Source organism: Larus michahellis, chromosome 3 (genome assembly GCF_964199755.1).
Source record: "Larus michahellis chromosome 3, bLarMic1.1, whole genome shotgun sequence".
NCBI classification, from domain to species: domain Eukaryota; kingdom Metazoa; phylum Chordata; class Aves; order Charadriiformes; family Laridae; genus Larus; species Larus michahellis.
The window spans coordinates 15735319-15757394 of record NC_133898.1 but is presented as its reverse complement, the minus strand read 5'-3'; the positions used below and the strand labels follow the sequence as shown (position 1 = coordinate 15757394).

Genomic DNA, 22076 nt, shown 5'->3' with positions numbered 1-22076 from the left:
TCTTTTGTTTCATTTCCACTTCGGGAAGAGGGGGAGAGTACAAGAGGCGAATAAAAAAAAAACGAGGGGGGGGGGGTGGCTGAGGCCGTGACACATTTTTCTTTTTAAATCAATGACTGAAATAGAATAAAGCCTTTTTCTTTTTTTTTTCTTCTTCTCTCTCCTTCTCTTTTTAAAGAAGAAAAAGCTTGTCATTAAGAAAAATAACAACAACTTTCTCTGCCTGCTGCCGCCCCGGGGGCAGCTCAGCCTCTTCCCCGGCGCCCCGGGGAGCCCTCCCCTCCGCCGGCTGCCCCCGGGGGGGGTGTGCGTGTTACCCTCGGCTCAGCCCCCCACGGGGGGCGCCGGGACCCGCACCCGCGGGTGGGGAGCACCCACCCCCGGCATCCCCCGGCGGCGGCGGGCGGGCAGCGGGTCCGGGTCTGCCGGGGGTGGATGGATGGGGGGGTGGGTGGGGGGCCAGGCGGGCAGCGACGGCGGGGCTCCCCTCCTCTTATTTTTTTTTTTTTTTTTTTTTAATTTTCAGACGTTAAATTCTTTTGCAAACATTCATGCCTTAGGAAGGGCTGGAACAAAGCTCAGCTGCTCCAACCGGTCGGACAGGTAAGCAGACTTGTTGACACCGTTATGTTTGCAGCACGCATGCTCCTTCCCAAGTTTCCTGGTGCATTTTTCTATTCCACCTTATGAAACTTTCCTCCCCCCCCACTACCCACCCCCCCCCTCTCCTTTCCCCTCCCCTCCCCTTCCCCTCCCCGCGCCTCGGCGGCTCTGCCCGGTGCGTGCGGTCCCGCTCCCCGCCGGGCTGCGGGCGGGCGGCGGGGTGAGCCGCCGCTCCGCTCCCAGCTCTGCCGAGCCGAGCCGAGCCGAGCCGAGCAGAGCCGTGCCCCCTGCCCTCGCCATGCCCAGAGCCTTCCTGGTGAAGCGCCGGAGCCCGCAGCCGGCGGTGCGCAGCTGGGATGGGCTGCCCGATGAGGAGAGAGCCGACACCTACATCCCAGGTACGGCCGCCGACGGGCTCCCTCCCCCGGCACCGCTCGCCGCCGGCAGGGAGGGGGGGTCCCCGCCGGACCCCAGCCCTCACCCCGGACCCCGCGGGCTGCGGAGGGGGTGGGTTGGGGAGGGGGTTTTGCCCGCCCGGGAGACCCCCGAGGTGGGGGACGGACTGACGGACGGCGGGCCGGGGAGAGCTGTGCTTAACGTGGAGGGGGTGGGGGGTGAAGGGGCTCGGGGACCCTCCCCGCCCAGCGGCGGGGGGTGCCGGTCCCGCCGGGCGCTGCCGCCCCCATGCCTGGCACCATCTCCCACCCCGGGGCATGGCGGGGGCGGGGGGGCGGGGGGGGGTGTCCGGGAAGGTGGGAAACCTCGTTTGCATGAGAAAGGTGGCGGGGGGAGGAGGAGAAGAAAGGAGCCGGGCGGGGGGGGGGGGGACGGGACGACGACGATGTCCTCCTGGCCTCCCCCTCCGCCTCCTCCTCCTCCTCCTCCTGCCCTTGCCCGGGGTATAACGGGAAGGCGGCGGAGCTGGCTTGTTTGAACTTTGGGACCGTTCGTGTTTGAGTTTCCGATTGCAGCGGGAGCCGGGGATCCTCCCCCGCCGCCGGCGGCCCGCCCGCAGGTTAAACACCGGGGATGGGAGGCTCCCGCCCGCCGCCGCCCCCCACCGCCGCCTTCTCCCCCCCCGCCCCGCCGGCGGCTCCCCGGTCTCCCCCCTCATTTACCGCATCCCCCCGCCGCAGGCGGCATCGGCTGCGTGCTGCTGGGCTACGAGGACAGCTGCAGCCTGGAGAGCAGCGGGAGCAGCAGCGGGACCCGCGACGCCGAGCCCAGCGACTCCCCCACCCTCCAGCCCCCCCCCGGCGACCTGGGCACGGCCGGGGGGATGCTACTGGACCTGGCCGTCAAGCGCCCCGTCGTCAGGTCGAAAATCAAGGTAACCGGCCCGCAATCCATTCCCCCCCCCGCCCCGCTGTCTCTTCCCCCGTGATGGGGTGACCCCTCTTTGAGGGCAGTGCCCGGCTGGCGGCTGGGGACGCCGGGTGACAGCAGTCCCTTGGGCCGTCTCTGCTGTGGTGGTGACAGCACCCGTCCCACACACCGAGATGGAGGCCCCGCAAAGAGCAGCTCCCATAGGATGGCAGCGGCAGGGCAAGCCTTGTAAGCGATGTACCGTAATCTTCCAGCGCCCTTTGCCTTCCCTTATCCCCCGCCTGGGACACGCTGCCCCTGACCTCCTTGGCCCGGGTCCCAAAGGAGCTCTGAAGCCAGCCAGGAAGGACCAGCCCTGGCAGCTAGGAGTCATGCCCCACGGTGCGTGGGTGGATCTCGTTCCTTAACGTGGGGCCTCCTTAAAAGGCCGCCTTCCAGGTTGTAGTCAAGCCTTGGCCAAGGGGGGCTGTGCTGAATCTTCCCACCCCACCCCCCCTTACCCTCTTCACTTATCAAGATAGCAGCTAGGAAAAGGTCCTCCTCCAAAGCTGTGAAAGGCCATTGCCACTTTGAGGTGGACCCTCAGGCTTGGGTGAAATGAAGCAAGTATCTGTCCATTAACTTTGCTGAAGAGCCTCTCTGCTGCATGGGCAGGGGCTTTTAGTGACTGGGTGTCCCCTGGGCAGACCCAGCAGAGCACAACCATGATGTCCCTCCCAAGGCCGAGAAGGCTCATGGGCTCCTCATAGTACCAGAGAACCGGAGACCGAGCTCCCAAAGTGTGGTGGTGATGCAGATGGGGTGGGAGGACCACGTCCATCTCTGAACATCCAGGGTTCCCCTCAGCAGAGGTGGACCCAGGCCACCCCAGTGCTAGGAAGGAGATGTGTTTACTGGTGGTTAGTTAACACCTCGTTAAGCCCTGGATGTTGGTCTGATGGATGGAGCTGTAAAAATTCCCACTGTCTCTGCTGGGATGACAGCCTTTCAGCCACCATGTTATTAATCTCATGATTAAACACTAGGTTTTCACCTTGCTTATATGCGGCCGCATGAGGTGGAGTCCTACCTGTTGCCCAACAGATACTTCCCAGCCGGCTCCCCCTCTAGTTTCACACCTCGTGGTTTTGCAGATGATTTTTTTTAAAAAATCTTTCTTTGTAGGTAGCATTGCTTCAGTAGTAAGTGAAGGAGGAGGATGGGGAAAAATAAGTGGTTCTTCAGGAAAAAGAAACACCACATGTATTCTTCTCCTTATGAAGAGCTTGCCCCGCTGCTCTTTGACTTTAACCTACTTTGTGTAATTTAACCTGGGCCATTAGCAACAGTCACAGCGAAACCCCGCTTCGGCAGAGTTGGGTTTTCTCAGCGTGCCACAGAAACTCCCCAAAAGCGCCACCGGAGCCGATGGACGTGTGCATGTGGTGCCGCCCGCTTCGCTGGCTTTCCCCCATCCCAAGTGGCTAACGGCGAGCACGTCCACTCCCCCGCCGATAATTAAACTAATAGCGAAGTATTTGCGTCTTCCAGACACTAAGCCTGCCCTCTGAGGAACGCTCTTCCCGAGAGCTGAATCATCAGTGTCTCCCTTAGTCAAGTTAGGTCATGGTGTTGGCACAATATTTTTGGTGTTAGGAGCGGGAATGAGGAGATTAACCCCTAATGACACTCTGCCGTTAATTAACGAGCCAGGGAGACCAACGGGAGATTAGTGCCATTGTCTCAGTCTCTGCTGAGTCAGCACAACGTGCCTTTGGTTTATCTCGCCAAACCTACCTTTTTTTTTCCACCACTGGCTGTTTTTTGAGGGACCCATAGCAGCTGGGAGCGAAGGCACCGCATGGGTATGACTTTCTCATGCCAGGAGGGGCCTCCCATCTCCCACCAGGATATTGTCTGAGTGCAGGAGCAAACACACACGTGGCACCACGGAAGAGGTCCTCATAGCCTAGACGTGTATGTGCTTATGGATGTAGCTGGACGAGGGTCCCTGCCTTGGGAAGGTATCCAACACGCAGGCTTTTTTTTAACCCCTGCAGCCCAAGCTGGCCAGCGTTGCCCTCGTCCCAAACTGTGCATGTTCGTTAGGTCACCCACCTGATTACAAGGGAAGCGTGAAGGTATCGCCCAGCAAGGATCTCCCAAATGCTTTCACTTTTGGTTTTGGATATATCCCAAGAATTTTTTCTAATGCAACAATACGCCATCCCTCCTTGCTTTGTTTGTTTTCTGTCGGTCTTTGTCATCCTGATGCCTACTCGCCCTGTCCTCTTCCATTCCTTAGTTCACCACCGGCACCTGTAACGATGCTACGGTGCATAGCTGCGAGCTGTGCGGCAAAGGCTTTCGCTTGCAGCGGATGCTCAACCGTCACGTCAAGTGTCACAGCCAGGTGAAGAGACACTTGTGCACCTTCTGCGGAAAAGGCTTCAACGACACCTTCGATCTGAAAAGACATGTCCGGACCCATACCGGTGAGAACATGTTCCCTGGAGGGTCACGGACGGCTCTGGCTAGCGGGAGGTGGGAGAAGGGGTAAGACGGGACAAGGAGAAGGAGAGGGTGAGGGTAATCTGGCAAGATAATAATACAAACCCCAGGTAGACAACATTTGCAAAAAATAGCGGGGATGCAGTGGAGGAAAGGGAAAGGCTGGACAGATTAAAGTCCTGGGACTAAAGAAATTTGAGGAGAAGTAAAGAAATAAAGAAATCCGTGTGAAACAGTCTGGGTGCATGAGCTGCCATCCAGATGTGGTGTAGACATGGCCACGAGACCAGGATAACCCACCCGGGATAACCAACTCATGGCACATTGTTGCGAGTCTGGTGTGTAGCGGTGAGGGCAGGCGGGCGGTGGATGAAAATGCTTTGCCCTCTAGAGGCAACGAGCAGCAGTTTCTTGGTTTTTTTGCAAACCTTCCCCGCCGGCTGTCCTGCAGGATGGGTTTATGGCTTGATTTTGGCACGGTTTGGAGAAACCAGAGTGTGGTTCATTCTGCGCCTGCAGAAACTAGTTTCTAGTTTCCCTAGAAACCAGACAACACATCTGACTTCTGCTAACCCTGTGTGCTGCATCCCTGCCTGCTTCAGGCTACCAGCTCCCCAAGTCCCCTTTCGGAGACGTTTCCCTCTGCACATCCAGCCACCCAGATCAGGTTGGCCACTGGCCTAAACCGTCTCTGCTCCCTTGTCGTGTGAATCACAGCATGGGTTGAAAACCAGGAGCAGTGGGTTGAAAAATATCCCAGCAGCGGTTCCGGCCCTGGATTGAGGGTGGGTAAAAATGTTGCCCTTAGCCTGGGCTTAGTTCCCTCCTCCCTGGTTGCATCTACACCAGATGTACAGGCAAAACCGAGGATGCTGTGACTTAAGCCATTAAACACATTAAGGCTGAAAAATTGTCCTTTTCCCTCCTCTGCTCGCTCTTGCTCCCGTATGGCTCCACCAGGCTGGGGGGGGATGCACTTCCCATGGCCACTCTGCAGTGGGGTCAGTTCTCGAGCCCACCCCAAATAGCTGCCGTTGTCTTTCTTTGAAGCAGGGTGGTTGCCTCAAATCCAGCTCTCTGGACACAGAAGTGCTTATCCTAACCTGGAGCAGGCAGAAGGCCACCTTTTTGTTTCTCTTTCTTATTCTTAGTGGAAGCGATGGCTTAAATACCTACCAACCCCATCCTCACCAAGCAAGAGGCTTTCTAGCAGTCCGAGCTGCCTGTGCTCAGGAGGCTTTGATTTCGCACTGCAGGGCACCCAGAAGATGCATCCACCCCATCTGCCGGGCACATTCCAACTTTCCACATTTGTGGTGACTTATGGGACCGGCCGATTACTTGGGCTCACTCTCCGATGCCCCTTTTTTGGCTTAGGCACCATTAACCAGGCGAACTGCTAGAGGCGATGCAAATACGTTGGTGGGCAGGAGCTGTTTCTTAGCAGGAGAGCTCACGAAAACAATGCCGCCCGTTTCAGTTGGAGAGCATTGTCTGGAGCCAGCGTTTTGGGCTAGTTTGGTTTGTTTGCAAAGCTTTCATGTGGAAAGGAGAGCCGCCGGCTGCGAGCAGGGAGCTGCCGCCGGGGTACGGCTGAAGTATGGAGTCAGTGCTTCTGAAAGAAGCGATTTTTCAACCTGTCCCCTCAACCTTTGAGACTCAGAAACTGAATCCGAGAGGGTGTCTTTTCAGAAGCTAAAAAATGTGTATGGTGTGGCAGGTAGGGTTGAACTTCCTACACAGGAGTGGAGCCAATTTTGCGAAACTCTGAAAGGGAAGAAGGATCTTTGTACTGGGCAGGAGTAAAAACCCATTGTCCTAGAAACGTGAATCTTATGGTTCGATTGTCCCCAAATGTACTAGGGGAAACCTGGCATCACTATTTCTCCTCTCCAGTGTAAAGCCAGGACAAACATTCACATACATTGCATTTACCTGGTGCTCTGCGTTGCGGGGGCGATGAAGGCTGGCGGTCGCAGTGGTACCAATAATGTTCTGGCACGTATCGTTTCCAGCCTGAAGTGTGGCATCTCTGAAAGCGGTGGCCTTTTTTATGTCAAACTTGATTGCTGTTCAGGAAAGCTGGGCTATATTTGTATGTTAAAAAGAAGACAAGCTGGAAGTGCTCCTGTTGGCTTTATTTCGTAGCTACGTGTGCTCATTTACATACGCTTTGCTGAATTTCAGTGTTCCGGTGGAAATTGCCGTGCAGCGTTTGTAACCGGACAGTGCAACAGCAGGGTAGGGTCAAGAGAACGTGAAAGCCAACCGTCCCGGTCTAGCTTCATGGCATAAGCAGACTTAAACGTTCAAAAGTAACCAATACACACAGTAAAATCAAATTTTAAAATGTTTCCCAAGTAATGAAGGAGTTCCCACAGCCCTGATGGGCCCTGCCATCCTGGCACGACCCCTCTTGTGCTTGTATTTGTGCCTGTGGAGCACTGTTGGCGTCAGGAACTGGGGAAGGTGGAGGTTTAAATTGCCTTCAGTGAGCACGAAAGGGCAGCCGAAATACTGTTTGTAAAAGACGGGGGTTTGTGGGTGAATTCTATTGGAGATTTGGAGTTTCTCTCCAATTGCGGTGTCACGTAACCCAAGCAGTCTCGCAGCAGTAGGTGTTGGGGAACTTCAGCCTCGATAGTTTAAGCCGGCGCACCGGGATAACCTCCTTTCACAAGACTTGCAAAAATGCAATCGAGGTGCCGCTGGTTGCGACTCCTAATCAGTTTGGATTTCTGCTAGAAAGATCAGCGACTGAGAGGTGAACTTAACACAATCTGATTACAAAGTTACAACCGTCTGTATGAAAGCCTGTGCTTTGCCCCTTTTTCGCCTGGCTGTTACTCACCGTAGGTCAGATCTTCCGCACGCTGGTGTTTCACCTTCCGTTGGGAAAAGAGAGGGGTTTAAGTAACTCCTTGCATCGGTTTTAATGCTGGTCTTTGCTTGAAAACTTACTGAGCTGGTCTAGTAAGTAAAATCACTGCTGGTTTAATTTTTTTCAAGTGTCAATAAACCCTCAGCTATTTGTCATTCAAGTACTGGGGGGTCGTTGTTGTTAAATTGGTGCCAATTAGTGGTAAAATGGGGATTTTTTTTACGGGTCAATATTTTTACGGTGTTGGTTTTCTGTGCTGAATGAAACTGCTTGGGCATTCAAATCACAAGGCAGCTCCTTCTCGCTCCTCTGGAGACACTCTTCTGTCACCTTCATGCCCTTCTCTGCTAGAACTGGAGCTTGTAATCTCAGTCATCCCATCTGTATTCTACGGAAATGCTCTCTTCTCCTTTGAAGCACTGTGATCGCTGTATGTTCACATTAGGCTGCCGTTCACCGAAGCCTCGTTAAGCTTTGCTCACTAAAAGAGAAAAATTAACATCTTAGATGCGAGATTTCATCCATTGTAAAAGCCAAAATGAAAGGTTAGCGGAAACCGATAGTTTTACCCAATCACAGGACTTGAAAAAGTCGGGGCTCTACAGGAGTAATTTTCGCAAGAGTCGATAACGGCTCCTTCGTTAGGACCAAAGCGCCGATGGGCACCTGTTATTCACAGCGTCTGCCTACGTCTTCTCGAAACGTTTCTAGGTTTTCTATTCCTAAATATATCAACACATTCCTGAAAATTTTAGGCCAAAAGGAAGATGTTTTATTTAGACAGGTAGCTCCTTGGGCTAGTAGGTCCGTGGCTGCCGGCCATCTGCTCCATGGCTGATATGCCAGAGCCTTGCTCCTTAGTCGGCTGTAAGAAACGTAAATCAGGACGGTAATTGCTGTCTTTTCATGTTGCAGGAATTCGGCCTTACAAATGTGAAGTTTGCAACAAAGCCTTCACCCAGCGCTGCTCCCTGGAGTCCCACCTTAAGAAGATTCACGGCGTGCAGCAGCAGTACGCCTACAAACAGCGGCGAGATAAACTTTACGTGTGCGAAGACTGCGGCTACACGGGCCCCACGCAGGAGGACCTGTACCTGCACGTTAGTAACGTTCACCCCGGAAGCGCTTTCCTGAAAAAAACCTCAAAAAAACTCGCAGCCGTTTTGCAAAACAAACTGAGCCCTGTCCTGCAGAGGAACTCCAAAGATGACGACAAGGATGAGTAACACGGTGGATTACAGTGGTCTAAAGGAATGAAGTTTACATGTAGGACTATAGAGAGATATATATATATTATTTTTTTAAAAACAATTTTGAAAGAAAACCCTGAAATGAAAGGGATGCTTTGGTTAACGGGACTGTCTTGGTGTTGGCACAACCTCAACTTGAAAGAAATATTCCGGTATATGATGCAGACATCATACTTTTTATCTGGTCAAGAAAAATGGAAAGCTTGGAAGAGCCCGTCACATCTCGGACGGAATATTTACTGAACTGACCTTCAGGCAACCCGTTTTCTGTCTCGGCTCTACCACACGTCCGCGTGGCCATTGACAAATACCTTCGCCTTTCCCCAGTGTATTTTGCAAAGATGATAACCGTTACCTCCCTACAGATTCCTTTTGAGAGGTTTGGGTGAAAAGTGCCGTGTAAGCGCAGCTGTCACTACATTGTTCTATGCAAAATTAATTAAACTGGTCTTAAGAACCGGAGTATGCTGTATCGGTAAATAAGATAAAATGTGCAAATAACCTTAACTCTGCCCTCCGTGCAGTAAACTAGTGATTTATGGAAGCATGATCCAAGGTGAGCTGAAACTTCTTTTTAAAGGACGCAGAACTTTTTCCTCCCAAACTTCCCAGGGCAGACTTATGGTCATGTTTAAGGTACTTCAAGCTGTGAACTTATTTTATCATGTTTAGATTTAAGTGTAACCTTAACGCTGATGTTCCTGGACTTGTCATGCTCACTTTGGGGATCATTGCCCCACCCTTTTAACATACATCAATATCAACCCAGAAACCCAAAGAAAACACTTTAATGACTTGAAGATATGTATTTTTCTGTCATGACGAAATGCAATTTTGTGTGTATTTTATGGTGTGTGTGCGCGCGCGTGTGCATTTGGGGATTTTTTTGTCTTATTACTGATCAAGTGCCCGTTCACTGATAGAACAGAGCGGTGCAATGCCGTGAAGAGTGAGATTTAGCCTGTCCCTGCCTCATGAGATCAGTGCAAAAATGTAGGCATGAACCTGTACCCACTGTCACTTCGGAGGGCTCCGAGTGAGACCGATGCCGTGAGGGAAGGAGGTGGCCACGATGCTGAGGGTGCTGGCACTTGTGCTTTTGGACTTCCCCCGAAGTCCTGCTCCAGCTTCTGTTGACCCAGGACAACCCAGAGGGCAGCCTGTAGGGACTGTGGAGTGTGAATTTAGGGATTTTGAAAAAAAAAAAAAAAAAGGGAGGGAGGGAGAGGGATGCCCGTAACTGATGTCGCTGAAACCGCCGCCTGACACTGAGACTCTAAAGAAGCTGCTGCAGCCTTTACTGGGCACTTGGGTGTCTATTAGAAAGACAGGGTGGGGTGGTGACACCCTCAGCGACCACAAGTTACTCTGGTCCAAGCCTGTGTTATTCATTTGTCTCTTAATGGACACAGCCGCTAAACGGGTTTTACATCAATTTATATGTCTAACAATTAGTGGATTTCATTTGTAAATTCCCCAAAGCCGTTTCGTGCTCAAAATCAAGCTGTACACTTGGGGCAGGATACGCCGTATTCTATATGCGTCGAAACAACAGCTGAAAAGTCAGCCACCTAAAATACAGAGTCGTAGCCAGGACCTTAAGAATCATTACTACTAAAATGAGAGATTCTGAGCGTGTCTGCAAGAATTGTAAAAATCTTCTCCATTTGCCTCAGTTTTGTACAGGCATCTGCTTGGGGTTTTGTGGGGAGAAGCTTCTAGGGGTTTTAAAGCATTTCTAATGATATTAATATTTTATTCAGCACAACTGTTTGGTGCTTGGGACCTTGAAAACAAGGATAATAAAGTGATGATACTGTGTAAAGAACAAACTTGTCATCCTATGTAACAGGAAAGTTCACAGAATGCTTTAAGGAATGGGAAGTCCACAGGAAAAAAGAAAAAGCATCTGCGGTAAATTAGGAGATCCTTACTTTGCAAAAAGAGCTAAAGCTGATCCCCAGTTCTTCTGAGATCATGCCATTATAACTGCAGAGTATAAATGGAAGGTCGCTCACTCTGAACGAAGCACGAATGCTTGAAGTACAAAATTGCCTGGCTCAGCAAGGTATTAACAGCTGGTTCAGCCATTTGTGCTGGTGATACCCGTCCCCCTCAAACCCCCCCCCCCCAACTCAGCGAGGTCTCCGTCATGAGACTTTGTTGAGTTCAGCTCCAAGGTGGGACTGTTCAGTAGAGCCCACCTGAGCAAAGGGACTCGCGTTCACCGAATTGCAAAGGGTCCCTGTGCTTAGCTCTGCTGAAACCTCCGCCCTCACGCTGGAGCAGTGGAGATGCAGCTGAGACCCTCCCTGTCTAGCTGGAGACACATTTCGTAGGCATGTGCGGGGGGTTTGTCCCACACATTGCTTCCGATTTCCCTCCATCACTGCGAAAGCATGTCCCTGTTGACACACTAAGGTGGTCCTTCTGGGTAATCTGTCAAAGAAGGCATCCACAGCAACAGCAAAAAAGCATCAGGCAGCAGTACGCAGAAGAAACACCTGGACAGAGAGCAAAGCTCTGACAAGCTGGATGCTACAGCTGGAGTAACTGCTCTGACGAGCTGGTTTTTCTGCAGAGGACAGATACACCCTGTAGCAGATGCCTTGGGCACATCAATTTAACAGTCTGGCAAGTTAGTCTAAACTGGTCACAAAGTGGGTTTGAGTTTGCGTGACCGTGGCAAAGGCCATCTGCCAGTTCTGTAACGGGAGAAAACTGGCACTACAGAAACGCTCCAGAGCCCACCGAGGGATGGATGCCGGCGGCAGCCGGACTGTCAGAACTGCTAGACACCAGTTACTTCCAGTGCTTCTGCCTTTGAAGGCTGCCTGCCTTCTGGCTCTCTGATGGTACAGGCTCATCTGAGACTTAAAGGCAGGTTTACAAAGCGCCACTGCCAGCGAGGCAGTGAGCCTTCCTCAGACACAAGGCTTTTGTTAAACAGATGAGCAGGGGTGAAGCCAAGAGGTGACAGCACTGCCCAGGCTCCAGACTTGACATTTACCAGGTGGCAGGATGAGTCTGGAATCTTACATGCTTCAGAGACATCTAACGGCTGGATGATGCACTGAGGAAGGCGGCAATCCCACCCAAACATTGCCCAACTCTTCCGTGCTCTCTCGATGTACCCAATCCCAATCAACACAGGGAATTCAGCACAACTTATCGCCTCCTGCTTCTGCCCAGGGGCATCTTACCTCTTGCTTATGCCCACCTTCTTTGTGTTCACGGAGCAGTCTTTCACAGAAAATCGACCGTGTTCAGGGACGTTGAACCACCCACTTGCTAAAATTCTGTGATGTGGGAAGATACTGGTAAAACAGGTAGAACTTCTGAGCGCTCACGCAGCGTCCTCGTGGTTAGTCATCTCTGAACCCAGTTTCTCAGTCGCCACGGTTTGTCTTTTTAGATAGAAATCTAATTAAGCACAGAGTAATCATAGCATCACCAGGCCAGGTTTGAATAAGCAAGTACCACTATAACTAAGTTTCATTGCACAGGTTTCCACAGTTCAGTACCCTGCAGGAACAAAGGTTTCAGTTTCTTCAGCAGCAAGCCTGCCCATTGGGTTTTTTTGGGTACGGTTCGGGCTGATTTTCTTGAAGCTTATGGGTTGGTCGTATTTTTATTGGTAATCTGCAGTGTTATTACAAAAACTCATACGTACAACTCAGAGTAAACAAAGGGAATGAGGAAAAGAGCTTTCCAGGTGTGGAACAAAGCAATACCGCCTGACAACATCAAGGCTTATTCATAAAACCAAGTCTATAGACAGAGAAACAAGCTTCAAATTAACTCTTCCGTTTTAGAACATCTATTCACAAACTTATTTGAAAAAAAACCCAAACAAAAACAACTGACAAAACCCAACCAGCAGCTCTTCGTTCCTCAGAAGGCCCAGCTTCGAAGTGACAAGGCTGCTTTTACAAACTCACTCGCACTGGCGAACGCTATAACCTGGCACAGGAGATGGTTCCACACAAGGTGGGCTCCGTATCGGCTCAGACCCCCAGCAAAGTCAGGGGAGCTCAAGACAGCTGCAGACCTGTCCACAACCGAAGGTCCAAGGTTTGCACTCTCACAGCTCTCTCATGGGGGCCGCCCAGCCTGTTAGGAAACCTGCAGGAGGAGCCACTTGCTAGAAGTGGTCAAACTTCCAACTTTTCAGAACACTCATTGGAAATTTCTAAGTGTATCGGTCACAATTCTGCTCCTCTTTTGCTAAGCCACCTCTCTTAAAGAATTGCGTTGCCTTAGTATTTTAAATAAACGCTTATGAGAACTTTGGTTATAATTCTCAGCGCAGTTTTTCCAGTTGTTGCCGTAAGAGAAACCACAAATCGTAACAAGCCTGTTAATAGATACCTTTGAGATGAACAAGAACTAAGCTGACCGAAACCTGGTCTACTATATTCATTTGTTTATCGTTTGCATTTCTCTCAGCTCAGACTATGCAGATGTCGTTCTGTTTTAGTTCACCAACTTCATTTTCAAAGTCTCAGTTCTGCAACAGGTTGTTTTGTTTTGGTTTTTTTTTTTAAAAACGACAAAAGAAGGATGATTTGATTGAACAACTTTCCTATCAACTTCAGGCTGTATAAACTTTGTGGGGAAAACCAGAGATTAAGTAAGTCGACTCTGTCCAGCCAAGTCCACTTAAGTCACCTACAACGTAAGGAAATACACATGCCCCACTCCAATTTTCTTTCAATCTTTTTTTTTTTTTGGTGGTGGTGGTGGGAAACCCCGATATTAAGAAATTAGCCAAAGTTACTCAAAAAAGAATATGTATTCAAACGGAAGATTTAAACAAAAGATTCTTGGTTTGGCTCTGTGCTCAGACCACAGGCTTCATCATGGCTTAGTTTGGGTCAGTTTTTGTCCATGTACTCTTCAAGGCGCAAAAGCCACTTGTTCCAGTACTGCGAGCACAGGTCGGGATCCATGAAATGCGGATGCGCAGGGGAGCCGTTCTTATAGGCAACCACAATCAGTCCACAGCTAACCTACAGTTAAAAACAGAACGCTGTCAGAAATACAGTGTTAATATGCAACTTCAATCAGCAATTCTGAACGCTAAACCTCACTGTAAAACTTCATCCTTAACATGTAAGTACCTTAAATAAGAGATGGGGAACAAAAAGAGCAATAATTTACCATAAAATACTTGGAGACTAACATGCAAACGCTGAGAGCTCAAAGCTCTGACTGGCTTTAGTGAAAGCTGGAGGACTCAAACTCTAAGTATCCGAGTGACAGGGTCTATTTAAACCTTGCAGGTGCTGGTTAAATTGCCAGTGACTGATGAGGTTTTGCCTGGGGTCATATAACCAGACTGATGCCATTCTCCAGCATCGGTCTGAATGGAAATGGTTACTTCGGTGTGCTCCGACATCTTTTACACTTGACAAACAGCTCTAATCCAAACCCCACACAGCTACTGGGGTGAAGTGAAAGTGGTGGGGGACATAAGACTAATAGCAGAATTCCAAAATTACTGCTTGTATTTCACTCTGTAAGGACCATGTCTGTTTAGTGCTTGTGTTTACTGATCTGTATAATATTCTAGAAAGTCCCCTGGACAACCAATGGATTACCCTGCTCTCTTCTACTTTGTATCTTCCCCCCTCAATGCTTTGTATTGAAATAACAGTCCTTCAGGCCAAGCAGACCTGGCTAGAATCGTGTTTGGAGTCTTTAAAAACATTATTCCACTGTTTTCCGATGACGTGATTGATAACACACTGCTTTCCTCTGAGGAAACACTGCAGAGCTTCCAAACACCCTAAGTAAATCACTTAGTCCCTCGTTTGCTAGTGGGATATAGCAACACATGATGCGAGCAACGCCCTCCCACCCCATTTCCCTGTTTGCAGGCTCTTTTGCTTTACCTCCTCTCCTCCCCCTTCCTACTCTTGACACAAGCAAAAACCACACAGAACAAAGCACTGGGGATTGCCCAGATGCCAAGTCACTGTGAGTTCATCTGACCTCCTAAGATGCTGAACATCCCTAGGTCCCACTGAGCAGCTCCTTAAAACCAATGAAAATACACTGCTGACAGGCAAAGGCAGCTGGATTAGCAAGAATAGTGGAGTTATTTCACAGTACGACGGCTTAACCTGATCTAAGACTGGGCTGCTTTGTTACAAATCCAATCAACGGTTCCATGCTGGACAGCAGGTGCTAAAGGCAGTAGGTGGGGAGAAATTAAAATAACACGGGCGCTACTGCTTGTCTTGACAGGTAGTAGGCCTACTGACCTGGAAGTCATAATTGGCATCATGATTTATGGCTCCAATATATGCTGCAACCTGTAATGGGTTGTCAAAAGTATTCTTCAGAAACGGCTTTGGTTTCTCTGAAGTTTTCCAGTCAATCACACACAACTGGCCTCTGCATAAGAGAACAAGATAGGACAATGTTTTAAACTTAAGTTTAGTCGTAGTAAGAAACAAAGGATGGACAGCAAAGAAAGCTGTATCACTCTTAGCCTGTTGATGTCATGCTGCTCATTATTATGTCGAAGCAAGTCTTTTCCACATTGGTAGTTTAGAACTCAAAAATCAAGACTTACGAATATCTGCTGCAGTTCCCGGCAACTGCTGAGGAGCACTTAACCCTGCCCCGCTCATACCCTGCTGCAGTAAGGAATTCTCCACAAAGAACAACAGCACTTCTGCCATCGGGTTCACCTCTGAGTTCACCCATTTCGTCCCTCTTAGAGATCTTTCCAGCTTCCCCCCAACAGCTCACCAACAGACCTGCTCCAGCCCGGGACACAGGCTCCTGTGCGCCACGGAGCACCACGCAACACTGGCACAATCAGGTTTCTTAGAGAACCAGTACCTCACCGATACTTAGCCACGCAGTCTACCAGGCCCAGGTACTGAAGAGTCTCATGCTGAACGGCACTTTCCAGGGCTTTCACTTCGCTGACATCTTTTAAGACATGCTGCACGCTTGATAAGTAGCCAGAAATAGCAACATCTTCTCTCTGCTCCTTAGTTGTCACTTCTTCAGACAGAAATATAGATTCCAAAGCTGCATGAAAGAGCTCTCCTTGGAGAAAAAGATCTAAGAAAAATGGGAAAACCCCTGCATTTTACACGCTACTTATAATACCTGATGGACTTGTATTCTAGATATTATGCAACATAGCTCTTAAAGCAGTCCTGGTTTTTTGTACTGAAAGCTTGAGGATGTGGGGAGGAGAAGGGAATGAGACAGAAAAATAAATTAAGTGTCAACAGTGAAATTAGCATCTCTTACATCAATGCCTACTTTATTTTTTTGGTCTCACTAATTAGAAACAAAATATGATTTTTAATTTATTGTTTATTCAAAGGCATTTGTGAATTTCTACGAATTAAAAATATTATTCTAGGCTGCTTTTGATGCATTTGCTTCTTCCACTGCATTGGTTCATTTGAATGGAAATAATCTCCTCCTGAAACGGGTGGGCACAGTTCTAGGAGTAAGGGTTTATCTCAGAAATGATTCCAAGAAAGATAAATTTAAATAGTTATGTTAGGTTTGTTATGCCACCTTATTCACTGAAGTGCTTATCAACTCAAAAAGCACAAACACAGGATATTCAGCTTCAAATAGCATAATAACTCATGTAAGGAGCACTCGGGTATTTATCAACCTGCTACAAGAGGCTACCTACTATCCCCCAGGTCCTCCCAGACCCCCTTCAGTCCTACAGCTTGGGGGAAGTCACCTTTGTAGGTCTTATGAAATGAAAACCTCTAAATGCATGGTGATTTCATAGAAGAGGCTATGTGTACTAAACAGTTACTGAAGAACTTCAACTTAAACAGCAAGATACTAGTTTTTTAACCACTGGAGACTTCAGAATGCTTATTTCTATGTCGTTACAAAGTAGTTTTGTAACCACAAACAGGCTCAGTAACATCAGCTGGAAAATATCTATTTGTAAATAGATGCTAGCAAATCGAGAAATAAAGAAGAAGCAGACAGAATAGGGCAAAGAAAGTCTACAGTCCAATTCTCATTTTTCCACACATTTCTGAATCCATTTTAGTGGTCCTAGAACAAAGATCAGAGCTTAGATTACTTGAGGTGTGCTCATAACATGCTCTTGCCCCTTGAAATGGAAACAACTATAATGGCTTTCCAGAACACTCGACTTGTAGGGCCAGACACTGCAGCTATGCTAGCATGTCCCAGCCAGCTATCCAGGCTATTGCTTCTACTTTGTAAACACACTGGTTAGACTTACTTTTAGTGTACTCTTCAAACCCATCTTTTCCAAGTTCCTGTATCATTTTCTGCTTCCATCTTTCTAGATAAAAGACTTGTCGTGGAGACATAGTCTGTTGAAGAATACGAGTAACACTGGGCATTTTTGTTTTTTGTAAAGAGATTTTCATGGGGAGGTTTGACTCACTGCTGAGAAGGGGAATTCTCTTGTCGGGGTTTATTAAAGGAACACAGTTCTTGGGAGTTTTTGTTTCAGCTTTAACGGGAGGTCTGTGTTTATCCGGTGGCCCATATAACAAATTGTCTTCTTCCAATATTGTCTCTGGTGTTTGGGCGCTGGTTTTGTAAGATGTAACAGAGTAGACCAAGTTCTTGTATTTTTCTTGGTCAACTTGTTCGTAACCATTCACTTTTTTCTTTTTACTATAAAGACAAGTGGAGGTGGCCAGACACAAATATGGGAATTGGTTTTGGCAAAAAGGTATTTGAAAAAGCATTCCCAGTTTCCCAGGTTTCCTGGACAGTAGCTGTAGGAATTTCATTCTGACAAGAAACATTTGTGAGCAGTTAGAATTTTCTTTCTTCTGTTAGGAACAGTCTGTCGGTAACCATATTTCCCCCCTGTGGAAAAAGAAATTCGTGATTTCCAGAGTCATAAAACTCTACCATCAACCTATTTTTGCCCTTTGCCAAACAAAGAACTGATGTGGTCATAAAGGGCCCTCACACACCTTATGCCACCAAAATTCCGTTACGTAAATAATACAATAACAGATAGAACCGATAAGCAATGAAAAGAGGAAATGATTCTGAAAAGAACCAGTGCTGGTCCACAAAATCTGAAACAGGGCAAACACATAAAGATGCTACAGTGGAGGGTGCTCTTACAGTAAGAGGATCAAAACTGTCACAAAAAGAGACAGAAAAAACTGTTCTGCAACAAACACCCCCTCCCCAAAAGAGGGAGGGGGAAATAAAAAACGGCTATGCAGAAGGGAATGTAGCAAATCCATTGTCATGAGGTATTAAAACCAAGTAAGTTTATAGTGGATGCCCAACTTAAGAGGATTGTGGGGACAAAGTACCTTTTGGAAAATAAAAACATGTTTTTCTTTTGTATACCTAGGAGAAAGCAGACAGTGGCAGTATATGCATGCTGAAATTCCCGAGACTGTGAAAGCCAAGGAGAAACCAGATATGCTGCAAGTATCTTCAGATTCAAATAAATCTTTTAAAGACCAGACTAAAATATAAGAATATTTTTCTAAACTGAGTTTCAAACATCGTTGTGTTCTAAGACACTTAGGAAGTTTAAAAGCAAAACCAGTATACCAGAATTATTGTTCACAGCACAGCTTTCAAAACTACCTTGTAACTGCAGTGCCAAATCCTGGGAAAGTTTATGCACATGGATAAAATGCCACTTGCAGAATTGAGGCCTTCTCTCCTACGAAAAGTTATCTGCTTACCATTACAAAGTTCCCTTCCATCCACTACAAACAAAGAATACAGACAACACAGACTGCCAATTAATATCAGCATTTTGTTCCCAAAAGGACTTTGTTACTCTTTTCTTTCCCCACACTTCTTACACAGCACTTCATACGCTGCCCACACCGCAGGCGACACAGAAAACAAAAACATAGCAGGAGGAGTTATTTTGTATGGACAGATCTTGCGCTCACGCAGAACTGCAGTGACACCAACGTGTGGGTGCAGGCATCTGTCACACAGAACAGTTTGCAAAAATGGGGCTGTACTGGCTGCAGCTGATGAGATCAAGGCATCTTGTAACAAGAGGCTGAGACCTTGGACTCTGGTTCCATAAATATTGTTCTTCATCTGTGAAGGACAAAAACCTCCAGCTGTAGACATTTAATCAGGACTAGGCAGATACACTGCTTTTTTCTTTACTGGCTTTACCTTTTCATGCTGACTTTGTATCGTTTGGGCAAATAATAACTGTTCTGTAACCTGACTGCATGTAACCCGATATAAAATTAACCTGTCAAAAGCAAATCTGAACCAGGAAAACACAATTAGGTTGGATCAGAACTTTGTGTCATGTAGCAGTGGCCTTTCTGACCCAGTACCAGGTGCCCTACAGCCAGATTTGCCATACTGTTGTTAAATGGTCTCACAGAGTCTTTAGTAAGGGTTTCCTATAATTACAATGCATATCAATCAAAATAGTTAATGATTTTAAAACCGCTTCATGGTCCATAAGAGAGTAAGGGAGAAAAATAATGAAAGTACCAATTGGCTAATTCTGCCACTGACTTTTTACAGTCTGATTAGATATACAGCAAGCTACCTTACAAGGGAAACTCACCATTTAAGATACTTTGAATCTGTCACTCCCCTTTTTTAATCATGACATTACACTTAATATCAAATCAAATCTAAATCTGCTTTCCTTATCCAGCAGAACTGGCCTAGGTGGAGTTGCACTTGTTTTCTCATTTTCCAGCGTTCACCAGCAAGAATGGACATGACTCTTGCTCTGAGCATCCTCTGACCTTCTAGATTCCTGTCAAAACTGCTCTCCTGCCTCCACATGAGAAAAGTGCAGTCAGATGCATTACGAAAGGACAAACCAGACAATTTCAACCATTTTATTGCCACAAAAGTATACAAGTTTTGCCAAAAAATAGAACAACCTGATTTAGGCAGGTTACACAGCAGCAAGAAATTGGACTATGTTCTGTAACTTAAGCTCTGCCCTGCTTCATTTCTTGAACACGTGAGGGAGTTTTACAAATTTAGGTGAAATGTAATCAAAGTTCATGTTACCTCTCATTTCTTACATAATGTCAAAAAGCTGTTTCTACAGCTTGCTAGAAATTTGTAACAGCATAAAGAGGTATTTTTAATGAAATATACATGTTTTAATTTTTCAATTCTCCTTGGGTTTTCAGTGAATTTTGTATGTCTTCAACTATTACTACCAATTGTTCTAATAAATTTGTTTTTAAGAAGCTCCCCATGTTTTGTCATTTCACCATCATAAAGCATCTCACTTCTGCAAAATTGCTATATGCCAGCATTTACAGCAACTCATTCTTCTCAGAAGACAATCACATTTTTAATAGATTTTTTGGTGTTGGAACGGGATCGGTTACCTGACAAAATGTGCCCCTTGTTGACAAAGAAATAATGAACAATGTTAGCACATTACAAAAGGTGTCAGTTTGCTGCAGGAGGTAACAAAGAACAGTAAAAGCAGCAAAGGAATACGTAAAGGTCAGGCTTTAATACCATAAGCAAATTGCTTCACTGTATTTTTTCATCATAAATAGCAGTGCAGAAAAATTAATCTCTCCTCTCTCGGAGTTTACCTCCTAATAGAGTTGCTGAAACTGTGATTTAAAATAGAACAGGAAAAAAATACTCTTATTCCAATGTAATAGTAACCAATCTTGTAGTTTCTCAGGCTATTGTTTGATGACCATTAATATGCCTACCCAAGTGTATTAATCAGAACGGAATAAACGCTGGATCAATGAGTGTGTTTGTTACATTAGCCAGATGACAAAAGAAAAAGTTTATTCTGGCTTTGTGTCAGCTGCAGGAAGCAAGATACCTGATTCAATACAAAGCTCACTTGTAGTAAGCTGCCCCCTCAATATTTTTTAAGGAATAAATTTATACTAGATGAGTGCTTTGAATTATGCTATTAAATTATGCTATTAAAATATGCAATATTACAAGCCCTAAAACCAATTTATAACAACACTGATACAGCGTTTCAGTAACATCTAGTATGAATTTTGAATTAACAGCCTATATTGTTCTGGTGTAATATCTGTGGAAATGTTTGTGCTCTCTGTGAACTAAACCACCAGGAAAGGGAGAGTTCGTCAGCTGCTGTGCTGTTCTACAGAAGTAAAGAGGTTCTAAGATTGCTAAGAAATAAAGAATGCTTCTATCTAGCAGAATAAAGAATCATGTGTTTTTCAATAAATCATAGTGGCATTTCTGTGCAAATAACTTACATTTACAAGAAAGAAATGGAGTTGGAGTGGTCTGGATCTACTCTCATACACAAAGAGCAGAATTTAATTGATATTTCCCTCAGGGCAAGTGTCTCCCTTCTCTCTGAAACAGTTTGTGTTCGAAGAGTGGTAGAAATGCATCAAGTATTGCATGATGAGCCACACTGGAGAACTGAACACAAATAAAATAACCTGGAGGAAAAAAAAAACAACAAAAAGGGAGGACTTCTTTTAAGTTTCCCAAGATAGTTGATTTTGCAGCTCCAACAACTGCACTAATACAAGACAAGAAGTTTTTCCAGGATAAGAATGAGTGGCCTAAGTGAGGGAAACAAAAAAGGGTTACTTAAGAAAGTGTTCGTGTCCGTAAAAACCTTCCTCCAACTATGGTTTCAGACAATAATCAGTATAGCTTTTTCTCCACAGTCACGTATCAAGCAAACAAACCCACTAGTTTACTTAAAGATAATAAGAAAAAGCACTCTTAAACATAGTTACAGATCTGTTATCCTGTGTCCCCAATCTGAGGACGGCAAATCCACTGATGAAGGTAGGTATAATTTTAAGTTAACATTGCAGGTTTTTATCTGGAAAGAAGTATTACTATGTGATGTAGAAAGGCAACAGTAACCTATCTTGTTGGTCGAAATCACCACTTTCTCTTTTTTTCTGATTACAGCTTAATAATGCAGGGCTTTAACAGCTACATAAATTTCAGGACTATGCACGCTTGCCCATTCCCTACCCTCAACCTCACTCCCTTGGTTCCTTGCAGTTTGCAAGCTAAATCATTGAAACTATCCAGGTTATAAAATACACCTCCCTCTTTCAGGAAGCTAAGAGCATGGGGAGAAAAAAGAGATTTAAAAAAAACAAAACCAAAAAAACCCAAAACTTAGCAACCCAGTTTAAAGCACAAGCCCACAGAGCTACAACGGATGAAAGGGACAACAATCATAGAACGTGTTGGGTTGGAAGGGACCTTTAAAGGCCATCTAGTCCAACCCCCCTGCAGTGAGCAGGGACATCTTCAACTAGATCAGGTTGCTCAGAGCCTCATCAGGCCTGGCCTTGAATGTCTCCAGGGATGGGGCCTCCACCACCTCTCTGGGCAACCTGTTCCAGTGTCTCACCACCCTCACTGTAAAGAACTTCTTCCTAATGTCTAATCTAAACCTACCCTGCTCTAGTTTAAAACCATTGCCCCTCGTCCTATCGCTACATATCCTTGCAAACAACAAGCTTCAGCACTGGGAAGGGAATTAGCAGGAAATAGGGTTGTAACACAAAATCAGC

At 46.8% G+C, this 22076-nt stretch overlaps 2 protein-coding genes across 24 annotated transcripts in view; one reads left to right on the top strand and one right to left on the bottom strand.

Moving 5' to 3' along the window:
* Positions 1–773: 773 nt before the first annotated feature.
* On the top strand, positions 774–9228 carry OVOL2 (ovo like zinc finger 2). The gene is made up of 4 exons (XM_074578209.1): positions 774–1001; positions 1740–1933; positions 4214–4403; positions 8216–9228. Exons 1-4 carry the CDS (start codon positions 902–904, stop codon positions 8524–8526), a joined length of 795 nt encoding a protein of 264 aa, XP_074434310.1. The 5' UTR covers positions 774–901; the 3' UTR covers positions 8527–9228.
* A 2929-nt stretch (positions 9229–12157) lies between these two features.
* MGME1 (mitochondrial genome maintenance exonuclease 1) overlaps positions 12158–22076 on the bottom strand; it is a 10736-nt gene continuing 817 nt past the window's right edge. For 2 of the 23 annotated variants that reach the window (XM_074578809.1, XM_074578817.1), the window contains exons 2-6: positions 20781–20972; positions 16805–17406; positions 15411–15633; positions 14820–14952; positions 12158–13562 (exon numbers count right to left, since the gene is read on the bottom strand). In XM_074578809.1, coding sequence (XP_074434910.1) covers positions 13428–13562; positions 14820–14952; positions 15411–15633; positions 16805–17342 — 1029 coding nt within the window. In that variant the 5' untranslated portion in view covers positions 17343–17406; positions 20781–20972 and the 3' untranslated portion in view covers positions 12158–13427. Of the gene's footprint in view, positions 13563–14819; positions 14953–15410; positions 15655–16804; positions 17407–18153; positions 18628–20780; positions 20973–22076 lie in introns of those variants that run through there. The other 21 variants (XM_074578802.1, XM_074578804.1, XM_074578816.1 and 18 more) reach the window with 18 other exon arrangements.

Coding starts and splice junctions, on each gene's coding strand:
- OVOL2 (XM_074578209.1), top strand. CDS start 902: ATGCCCAGAGCCTTCCTGGTGAAGCGCCGGAGCCCGCAGCCGGCGGTG. Junction 1,002..1,739: donor AGCCGACACCTACATCCCAG/GTACGGCCGCCG, acceptor CCCCCGCCGCAG/GCGGCATCGGCTGCGTGCTG. Junction 4,404..8,215: donor ACATGTCCGGACCCATACCG/GTGAGAACATGT, acceptor TTCATGTTGCAG/GAATTCGGCCTTACAAATGT.